The 12096-nt window shown below is 37.0% G+C and overlaps 1 protein-coding gene across 3 annotated transcripts in view; it reads left to right on the forward strand.

Annotated features, from left to right (window-relative positions):
- The window catches only part of LOC110831017 (limbic system-associated membrane protein), a 457320-nt gene that overhangs the window by 197796 nt on the left and 247428 nt on the right, over positions 1-12096 (forward strand). The window contains exon 1 of one of the 3 annotated variants that reach the window (XM_022066527.2): positions 11741-11828. The exons of the other annotated variants lie outside the window; for them this stretch is intronic. Coding sequence (XP_021922219.1) covers positions 11819-11828 — 10 coding nt within the window. The 5' untranslated portion in view covers positions 11741-11818. Of the gene's footprint in view, positions 1-11740; positions 11829-12096 lie in introns of those variants that run through there. 3 annotated transcript variants of the gene reach the window in all.

Genomic DNA, 12096 nt, shown 5'->3' on the forward strand with positions numbered 1-12096 from the left:
TATCAGACTACGTGTCGCAACAACCCAGAAGACAGTAATCTTCAGTCTCACCGCCGTGAAAACCTTAAATCCTATATATTCAATTGTCTCGGTCTACTTCCGGCTGGTTTAGATTATTTGTTAGAATGCCACAGTTACCCCTCATGTCGTGAGTCTGTACCTACAGTGACAGTTGATTTGAAATTTATTTAGGTCAAGTCTAAGTTTCTGAATAGCTTCAGGGTGTGTAGTGCAATCACAAATGCGAATGTGTCTACAGCGCAGGTCTGTATTCGTCATGGACTGACATATTTCTGCTCACTAGTGTCTGTAGATAACTTACAAAAACACTCTCAGTACGTGGGATTCTAGCCAAGAAGTCAACTATCGGACTGATTAAGTAAGATAACCGACTTATTTCATAGAGCGAAGCCTTTCTTGTGAGCTTGTTCATCTGACCAAGAAATTTACCGCCTTTTACTGAACAGGAAGTTTCATTATTGTGATCACAAGATCCCGCTACTAAATTACATCCCGAGCCAGTTGAATGTATTCCACACTACATTTCTTTAATTTCAATATTAATAATATCCTCGCTTCTAGACTGCGTGCGAGAAGTGTTGTTACTTGCGCAAAGGACTGATTATGGTCGTATGAGATGGACCCGTCCGAATCACGCGCTAGAGGGGTGTCAGCTTCAGTTGGTTTGTAGCTCTAGCTGTGTTTAGTTCGGTGCGTCACCGCAGCTGAGGTTGTGCGACCCCCCACTACTACTGAACTCCCCTCTCTCGGCTTACACATCGCGCATTTAGGTGCCACCATTACTCGCGCGATCTCTACGCCTGGATTAGACAACTAATTTTCCCTTCAGATATTATGATTTTTGTAATCTCCGCCAAGCGTAATAGATGTCACACCGATCAATCTTACTTGGTTTGTCCACCGTAATAATGCCTTGTGAAGAATAAAGGTTATGATGTTCCTCATTAAGTAATTCTCTCCTACTCCTGTTACTTTCTCCGTCTTCTTAATTCTCTCGCCAAAATTTTCCTCTTACTCTCCATTTATCACTCTCTTTTCCTCTCACTTTCAATTTTTATCAACTACTTTCGCTTTTTAGAGTGTGGATAAATGAGACTGTCTCCAGATGCAGAAAACAATCCAATTGCCTTTCATTAAATACGCAGCTGTGGACAGTCAGCAAGAAGTGTTTGGCGCTGCTGAGAACTTCCCACCGTTAGAAACTTGTGTGTCACGAAACGTCACAAAAAAGTTCTTGGACGGAGTTTTGGCATCGCCAATCAAAATTATGTTTTTGAGATTAATTTTAATACTGTCCTCCCATCTGCGGTTACATAATTTAGCTATTTTGCGGTGTGGGAAGTATTTAATTACGGCCTGTGATCCAGAACGTTTAATTTAAATTTTCTTTGATGTACTAAAAATGTATTAAAATACCGACAGCTTTGAATCAGTACTGTCAGTTTGTTCGTCGATTTTAAATACACTGTTCAATACAATTTGAATTCCATTTCAATAAAAGTAGATGATAAAGTTCTCTGTAAAAAGGGAATACTGATTTTGTGTCAGCTATTAACATTTACAGAGGCCGATCAGTTTGTCTTTGTGGATTTCCAAGAAGAGGCCACTTTGGATTTTGTGTACATAAAAACGACTTAGTATCGAGACTACAATATGTTGGACAGTCTAAAGATCTTTAATGGAATTCCATCACTGGTTTCGTTAACAGAATCGCCAGTTACTCACGGTGTTTTTTATTTATTTAGTGTTCTGTCTGACGACAGGTCCATATGAACAGGATCCTTCCATCCTTTTCTCGGACTGGGACCTGTTCATATACGTTCTTGGCAGATGATCCAGAAGTGGTTTGCCATTGCCTTCTTCTGTGTGTGAATGGAGTAATTGTTGGGATGCCACGGAGGAAAACTCCGTGTTGCCTAGACCACGGCCTTGCCCAACACAAGTTACAAATTCGGGCACCGCCGGAAATCGAACCCGAGACCCCAGGATTACAAGGCCAGCGTTCTAACCGCTAGACCACCTCATCTTATTATTATTTAGTGTTCTGTCTGACGACAGGTCCATATGAACAGGATCCTTCCATCCTTTTCTCGGACTGGGACCTGTTCATATACGTTCTTGGCAGATGATCCAGAAGTGGTTTGCCATTGCCTTCTTCTGTGTGTGAATGGAGTAATTGTTGGGATGCCACGGAGAAACCGGGGAAGCCCCCGGAGGAAAACTCCGTGTTGCCTAGACAACGGCCTTGCCCAACACAAGTTATAAATTCGGGCACCGCCGGGAATCGAACCCGAGACCCCCAGGATTACAAGGCCAGCGTTCTAACCGCTAGACCACCGTGGCCATACTCACGGTGTACGAGATTTAATTGACTTCCTTCAGATGCCATCCTGTTTGGAGCTTGATTTTGTATGTATGAAGTAAAATGAAGGAAATCGAAAAAAGTATGAAAATTACATTGACGAGAATTTACGAGCGTATTATATTCAGAAAATAGGCCTACTTGATAAAATTTATTCTAGAATCTTTACTTAGTCCTCCCGCCCACTATGGAAATACGTACAGATTAAAATATATTCAACATAACTATAATAGGATTATTGTATATAGTACTTAATGCCAAATCTTTCTTGAGGTTTCAGGAACTTCGTATTTTTAAGAGTAGGGTGTTTACGCGACATTTACTATGGTCTGTATATTTGTCTAAGAGTTAAAATATGCGTCATTAAGCAGAGTACGCTTCCTCTGTGTACCATTAATTATTTTAGCTTGGTTGGCTGGGGTCCAGTACATTCGTTGCAGTCTCTGTGCCTTCCGGTTGTCTCCATTGCGTGCGCTTCGTACCCCCTTGTTCATACAGGGTGACTGTAAAATCACGCAACTCATATTCAAATGTTTATTAATGTTTGTTATTCAGTACAATTCGATTGTCGCCACAGGATTTCTGCTTTGATGTTTTTTGAAAGAGTTCTTTTAAGAAACGACCCATTAGAAGAATTGAAAGAAAACATTGAGCTGTGAATTTCAAACGTAATTACAGAAATTCTTTACCGATTGCATCAGGCATGAGGATAGGAATAAATGTATCTCTGAACACTAAGGACGTTTTCAGCACTTAATAACACATTTTTTAATTTAGTGTAACATATTTTTGCCAGAAGATATGCCAGGAATGAGTTGCGTGACTTTTCGACGACTCTGTATCAGATACAAACTACTTTCTGGAAAAAAGTCTACTTACTTTAAATTGTTGATGATGAACACAAACAGTACAATGTACTACAGGCCAGGGTTTACTCTAAACAAACTTGAATTGTTTTGTTAAGTTTTTGTATATTTTTAATCATGGTCTATCAACATCGCAGAATGACAGGGGTCAAATGACGAACTGGGAAGAAATTTGATAGGTGATTCTGTTCTGGAAATACCGAACAAAACTACGAAAATGTTCGAATATGAATTATTCATAAGTTCTGAACTGAAACTTTGGCACGGAACGTTTGGACTGACTTCATGAAAACAAGACAGTAATACGAAATAATACTCGAGGTTGAATATTATAGTGAAATGGTTAGAGTTGCGGCGAAACGAGTCGACTGAACTTATACTGCATTGGGTTAATTGTGAAATATACAATCGCCTGTTGAGTGACGGTAGACTACACGCGTATTTCGCCTGTCAGAGAAGTTGCCATCCCAGCGCGGCGCGTCCATGTTCCTTATTTTCTTAGATTAAAGTCGCCCTTTCCAAATAAATAAGCGAATGTAGTCGGTCTTTCATTTCCTTAAGTTCATCTTAATGCACTCGTCATTTCAAGGATTCAAGGTTTTATGTGTGATGTCTACAAGATTCCTCCAATACAAGTGACAATTTTATACCATCAGCCACCCGACCAGTTGTTCCGAAAAACCTGTAGCGGTCTTTTTACAAACAAATTACAGCTGAACACAGAAGCCAAGTACAACTTACATGCACCTTTGTATGATGAGAATGTTAATATATCAAAGAATGTAGACAAATGTGGCAGAATGTTATTAATAATACAGCACAAGAAAAACTTACATACACCAGTATACGCATTTTAGAACAATATGTCTGGTAAGTGGCACGTAGTTACGTGGAACGAAGCAACTGCGAACAGAAAAAGTGATAAAACACCCGAAATCTTAAATCTATTAAGTTATTCCCCAGGATTGCACAAATTCATATATAAAATCATCTATTTAGTTGAGAGATCTCTGTACAAAAGATTTGTCCACGTAACCCCGATTTTGTTGCGGTACACAGCTCTAATTGCACCACTATCCCGCATATGTATTTGTCCTTATCACCATAATTCTACTCCTTCTACCCCAATTTAAATTATAAACTTCTTACTGTGTTCTGTCACGTTTACATTGAATTTTGTAAAAGCAGTTTCCTCATGTCTAGATTCTACACCATTAGTAAAATTTATTTTCTTGTAAACTAACTCTTCTATAACAATAAACCATTTTCTATTCAAGACTAGCTCTCTCCATCTCTTTATTCCAAAATATAAATCATCTTCATTCTCGACACACAGAAGGCATCTTCCTTTCTGAATTTATTTCTTCATTCCTATGAGCTTCCAAATAACAATTCTGAACATTGCGGATTCACTTTTAACATCCTTTGTTCAAAACATTTTGTGTTCTTCCCAAGCATAGATTCACCCCACAGTAAAATAAAAATGACCTATTCTCTCTCATATTTGTAAACATTCTGTCATTCTGTGCAAATATATGTTTCTTTATTTTTTTAAATCCTACTCACACTGCTCCATTTTGAGTCTTGTCAAATACATTCCAGTCCTATTTTAATAAATTCTTCCCCCAATGATTTTTTTTTCATACTTCCATATGTAAAATTCTTAACATGTATTTCACAACTAAACACAATACCATTTCTTCCTATTACCTTGTCCATCTCTAGTTTAGCAACCCTGTTCTCTGAAAATCTAGATATCCCTAAAAGTTTCTTAAAAGCCCCAATCTTCTTCCACTCTCAGTCGCTATATATCAATCTCGTCTCTCAGACTTCTCGTTTACAGCTCATAGAAGCTTCGCCCTCGCGTATTCGTACAGGCACGTAGTCTGATAACTGCCCAGGACAGAAAAAGAACTGGAACGCACGTGACATATTGGTTTCAAATCTGTGAGTGTGACCTATCATATGATCGTGACATGGCAACATTTGAGAAATTCTCAAAGAATCCGAGTCAGGCTGTTTATTATACAGTTCAGTGGCGTTAGAGTGTATTCAGGTGCAACTGAAGAAAATAATTTTATCTTACAGCTATGATTTTGTTTGTAAGCGTACATTACCAGTTTTATTACATAAAAGATACGTGACCTTGGGAAAAGCCTTTGTTTTAGAAGTACTATACTTTAAGATTCAAGGAGATAAAGCAAGATACGATGTATTTGAAATACGCGTCTAATGAGATGTCATAGAAATCTATTTAAGAAATGTGGTCGACCACGTAATAAAACTCTTTTACATAAAATCTTTCCTGAACTATAGGATTTAATCTAGATCACAGTGAACCACACCTTTTAGAACAGCCTGAAATAATTCATCAAACCTGTAAAGTCACCTGATGTGGACGATGCTGAGGTATTTGATAACTAACACCTTTATAATTTTATCTGTGTAATCCTGGGGTCTCGGGTTCGATTCCCGGCGGTGCCCGAATTTATAACTTGTGTTGGGCAAGGCCGTGGTCTAGGCAACACGGAGTTTTCCTCCGGGGGCTTCCCCGTTTTCTCCGTGGCACCCCAACAATTACTCCATTCACACACAGAAGAAGGTAATGGCAAACCACTTCTGGATCATCTGCCAAGAACGTATATGAACAGGTCCCAGTCCGAGAAAAGGTTGGAAGGATCCTGTTCATATGGACCTGTTGTCAGACAGAACACTAATAATAATAATAACATTTCATGTACAAAGCATTTTTATATGCAGTCCTGGTTCAATATATTTCATATAGTTATGTTTACGGTTCAAACTAAATTAAAAATTACCATTTCAATTAGCCTGTGTCATTTTATTGATTGATGTGAACTTTATGTTACAGCGTCTATTAAGGGCTATGTCAAAATGAGGCTAAATTTTTGTACAGACATTCTTATGTTTATCCCGACAGAGGTTATGTTAACATTAGAACATTATAAGACTAATGTAAAATATAATAAAACTAGTTAAAAGTTGTGACTTATAATTTTATTTAAAATATACAATATAACTTATTGTCTCTGATATTAGAGGTCTGACCGGGTTTGAAATTTTAGAATTTCACAGTTAATAAAATTTTGATAATGCACAAATGTCAGTATTTCTTAAAAGAATTATTTGAAGACGTTCTATGAACATTAGAATTTATTTTGGATTTTGGGGAACCGTAAACCTTCACCGTAAGCTAAGTTCTTAAGAAATTTTCTCAAACTATTTCGGGGAGGGCAGATTCGGAAATCCCCGTGGAAATGAAGTCGCTCGGATTAGTTTCCGGAGTCTCAATGTGTTAGGAGCACAAGACAAGCGCAACTGATAAGCTAGAACATTTTGATTGCTGTCATTTAAACTAGGCCCCAACCCGAAAATTGTCTGTGGTACCAGGCCTAGGGCATTGCAGACCTTTCTTCCTACGTCTGTGAGACATCGCCGTCCGTCCTAATCAATTCGACAAAATAATTCCCTCAAATATTGGTGAATACCGATTACAAGCGTTCTGCGTAAGTACAATTGTGTAAAGGGGCAGATGGAAAGACTGAGGCCTAAGCAGCTATTTTCTGGTGAAATATTTGCACACACATGTAAATAAAACGACTACCATCAAGCAATAAAAATTTATATTCACCTAAAGCTGAATTTTTTTCAAAATTTAGCGATATTCTGATTTAGTCATTCTTCCAAACAATGCGAGAGAAAGAAGAATTTGGTACTCGTTGTTTGAGGATTTTGTGGGCGTGGCTGTCGAATTTTCCGGTAAAGGTCTTAAAGCTTTTAAGCAGTTGGATGGATAACATTTGAATATATTTTTATAAAGTAGCTCAGGGTAAGGATCGGTGGTGGGCTGTGTAAACATAGTAATGCCCATAAAAGATATGCAAATTCTTGACTACCTCAGCGACAATAAGCTTCTCAAAAGAGAATTTGTTCCGTATGTTAGAAAAAGGTGGATGCAAATGATCGAAATTTCGAATTTTTGTTTATACAGGCATACCTCGTTTTATTGCGCTTCGCAGATATTGCGTTTTTTTTACAAATTGAAGCTTTGTGGTAACCCTGCGTCGAGCAAGTCTATCGGGCGTCATTTTTCCAACAGCATGTGCTCACTTCGTGTCTCTGTGTCACATTTTGGTAATTCTCGCAATGTTTCTTTAGACATAACGCTATTGCACACTTAATAGACTAGAGTATAATGTAAACATAACTTTTAAATGCACTGGGAAACCAAGAAAATCGTGTGACTCGCTTTATTGCGGTGGTCCGGAACCGAATCCGCAATATCTCCGAGGTATGCCTGTGTAGTATAATAATAATAATGCGATATTACTTAAAAAGATGTACACACAATACTTTGCTAAATGGGTGTTATACAACACAAGAATATTTTAACACTAATAATAAATAAAAAAAGACTCCAGAATCAACTGTAATTTTAACAAAACACTTTTACGTCAAGATGGCTGTTCTGCGTATTAGATATCTAACGATTTTAAATTAAAAATATTTTGGACACAACTTTACTGAACCGGTCTCTTTGGATATATAGGGGCCTAGTTCAAATTACATGACAGTCGTTAAGTTCACATTTTGCAATCCACAAACAATCAAGAAATGGAGACAACACGTTGAGGCAATGAATATTTTTCCTTATTTATGGTCTAAGTTATTATATACTTTTATACAACGCGGCGAAGCAGATTCATTCGTGTTAAAGGCTGTGGACGACGGTAATCAGTGGTAACGTAATTTAACAGCTTTGTATGTCCGATCGCGAAATCTATTTTCGTAGACTTCTAAGTGACGTCAATTCCAGAATTCTATATATATATATACGGCGAGAAGAACCAAATCGATAGTTGCACTGGCGTCGTACATTAAAATTGCAGTTTGCAGTTATCGATTGGTTTTAAATTATGTGTTAGTAGAACATGCTCTCAAGCTGATATTAAAATTGCAGGCTTCTGTCCGGTGCTCCTCTTATCATTATCTCATCGTCCTATTTTAAGCCTAGTCGACGCTTAAACCCAATTTAATGTCTGGAAGAAATTTGAAAACTGTGTTGTTGGTGGAATGCGTGTGAATTTTCTGGATATGAGAAAACATCGTACATTAAAAAATGATTTTGTTGTTAGCTTTAAATGCATTGCAGGGCTGAGAGCGTATAAAACCAAATGCTAAGTAATGTAGAAAGTTTATATAAATCCGCGAACATATCGGTCCAGCGGTTCACAAAAACGCGGATTCACAATGCCTGATGGATTAAATCTGCCCCGTATGTATTTTTTCACCTAATATTCGTTATTAATCAAACTTCAGTGAGCCATATAAAAAAAGTATAAATAAATTAATAAGCATATTTTTATTAATACCTGAAAAATTTTAGAATCCTATTCTGTAATTATTTTAATCAGCTATTCCAAGTTGTTTAAAAGTAAAAATATATTTTCGATTTTATACACATAGGCAGGATTTTCCTATCTGAATATTAATACTACATTTCGTATTACCTGAATATATTAGAAGGGTAAGTTTATTATTAGTGTGCCTGTTAGAGGCACTGATATCACATCCATGAATAGAGCAGTAACAGTTGAAAGTTACAAAGTCCTTAAAGGACTGTGTAGGTAGATTATAGAAATCGAAGCTAGGATGCAAATGACACTCATTTGGCCTACATTACTTTTAACAATCTAGAGACCTGTGAAATTTATCACTGAACTGTGATAAATATACGCGAACTACAGATCTGTTATACTGACTACACAAAGATAATATCGTGATCTTCCACTAGAATTTTGCAGATCTGAATTATCTTAGAAATATTGCTAACCGATACCATCAGACGTGTGTCGTGTGTAGATGGTGAACTGAAGGTGGGAGCTAGTTTGTTAGATTTTTCTCTAATTCTGGTTATAAGAAATAGATGTTCAAATCAAACTTTAATGTAATTGTTTTGAAGTTATTAAAATTACTGGAAATAAACGTTATTGTCACTAATGTTTGCGAGTCATTCTACTGCTTCAAAAATTTCAAAAGGAAATATTGTGTTTTATTCATTTTACGCTCGTATATGCCAATAATATCTTTACGCACAAATATTTTAAAGTTTAAGCAAGAATTTCAGACGCTTAAACAGCCTAGTTAGCCATCCGTATACAAAGGACAGTAGATGTTATAGGCCTGTATCCATAATTATACAATAATTATGCGTGTCTATGTTCACTAGTGTGCAGTTTTGTTGTGTAATAACTGAAATTGTGCAGATATGTTTGTCAAACTGCCCAACTATTGCCATATTTCAAACGTAAAATTCACTCGTAAAAAATTATAATCAGTCCTAAAATTACAATCTCTCTCCACGTAACATTTTTGTTATGCTTATAACTCCTGCTATGGTCCTAGACCACACAGCCTCTACTCTGTTTGCTAGGGAGAATATGCATTCTATACACGGATACCCATTAAGTTGGATCGCAATTTATCACACGACGATAGAGTAATTTTGAGGGCCAATAGAATGTGATGTATCTACAGCTTAAAGTGAGATGCTGACCACACTGGAGCTTGGCGTCCATCACCCACATATGTGAAGTATTTATTGAATTTATTAGAAGTAAGGGAACGTGAAAAGGTGCCAAGAAGTTCACACTTGATCTGATGGACTGGGGACTGGAAGGTTGGACTCTATTAATTAAAACAAAGAAGTCAGTAATCAGCTCCAGTGTCCATCTGTTTTACCCCACGATTAAGAACGCCAGGCGCCTATTGGATATGAGGATCTGAGAGCCGATATAGGCTCAGTTGTGACAAATAGGAAGATTGCTGCCTCTTTCGGGAATCGAACCGACTGCTGTATGTAATTCTTTGTCATAATAAAATCTGTACGTTTTTAAAATTAATCAGATTATGTCACGTTGTTGTTAGAGCTGGCGTGTTAAATTAGTTTCCAGTTATTAACCACTGAATTTTATGAATATTATGATGGACATCGTCCGAGTTCTATCGACAATTTCAAATATACTTCAGACATTGTTAAATTTTATGGCATGTTTATCTAAGTCAGTGATAAACAAACCTGGGGTACGCGAAGACATCTTAAAGGGTACGTGAAATTTAATAAAAATATTATTTTATGATAAACACTGAATAATCAGGGAGAGATTTAATACATTATTTTGGATGTAATTTATTTAATTTATTTTAGATGTACTATGTATAACTTTAATTATACACCAACAACTTTGGGGGTACAAAGTCGAAGAGAAATTATATCTGGGGGTACGCGAACAAAAAAGGTTGAATACCACTGCTCTAAGTAATGGAACGCTGTGATGAAACTTCTTTAAAGAGCCAAACCTTGAACCTATCTGCAGTTGATTTCATGTAAAACGATAAACCCTACGGTCAAATACTCTAGAATCCAATTCTTTATGGCTTTACGTTTGCTCCAGGCGTAATAAATTTCAAACACATGTTCTTTCACAACAGTCTCACAAAGGGTTTTTGTATGAAGGGAGAATTATAAAACATTAAATGTTAGAACATAAAATGCGCTGCGGTCAGTTTTGAGACATTCGCCTGCGGGGGGTGGGGGTGGGGGATACGGCTAACTATAACCGTACGTTATGATGAACGACCGACAAACTTTTCTGTATCCGTTAGCTGGGGGCATAATGGATGTGTCGACCCAGTTTGGACTCAACCCCAAAAATCTCGTGTTACATCAAAGTTACCTCAACGTAGTTTGCTTGTTTAAGGTTGGAGTTTAGACCTGGTCGGAGATACGAGTAAAGTTGATGAACGAGATTAAGAAACATAAATGTTATCAGGTTTTATTTATTAAATCAAAGTATTAAGAAGTAATTAATCATGACATCTTCAATTTGTTCGAATTAGACTTCAGATTATTCCATGTCAAACTTTTATTTCACAGAGAAATTCCAGAAGAGAGACTATAATATAAGCTTAATTATTCTTTAAATTTTGAATTATTTATCACAGTTTTCAGCTGAAAAATTTATATAGCTTCATGAGACTTTTGAAATAAATGGTGAGTAGTAAATAATTAAGTAGTTGGCGGTTTATATCAATTTGCAGGCTTTATTACAGCGTTCTTTTGCAGCTACTATAACAAAAGACTAACACCAATCATGATAGCCTGTACTGAGATTCGAACCACATCAAATTACATCTAGAGCCGTCTTATCGCTCGAACATTACATTGGCTGCCTGAGTGAGCGTCTGACCTTTGAAACTTGAGAGGGAATTTCAGAGAGTCGTTTTATGTTCTTCGTTTTGTTTTAATTAAATTTTTGCAGAACGAAACAATTTAAAGAACGTCCTCCATTTGTATCAAATTAACAATTGAACTTTCTCATAGTGCGATGGCTTGCCACCAGACAGCAGTAGTGTGTTGATCGGCCGTGAATTATCTCGAGAATTGTGGTGACTGTCAGTCAGTTCGCGACGGTGTTTGAAATTAGTGTAAGTTTTATAATAACAGCAGGTGCAAAGTTAACGTAAGGTCGTTTAATGGAATACAAACATGCTAACAGGTCAGTGATTACTAAGTATGCCAGATACATTTCCGTGTATAACTCTGCATGTCACTTAAAATCTGTTTGTGGCTTTAATTTGGTTGTCAACATAACCTAACAAAAGTGTTTCAAGACTCGACACTGGTGTCGCTAGTAGACTTTAAGAAACCGCTCGCATCACGTCACGTAACATGATTTTGTGGTCATTGTGTTCAGTTCTAGTACGCGAAAACAATGCCAATGAACTCTAGAAGGACGATATTATGACCTTAATAGATTCTCTTGG

This window comes from Zootermopsis nevadensis, unplaced genomic scaffold (genome assembly GCF_977971745.1).
Source record: "Zootermopsis nevadensis isolate Lab colony 2312 unplaced genomic scaffold, Znev_1.0 Znev_ptg000020l, whole genome shotgun sequence".
Taxonomy (NCBI): Eukaryota; Metazoa; Arthropoda; class Insecta; order Blattodea; family Termopsidae; genus Zootermopsis; species Zootermopsis nevadensis.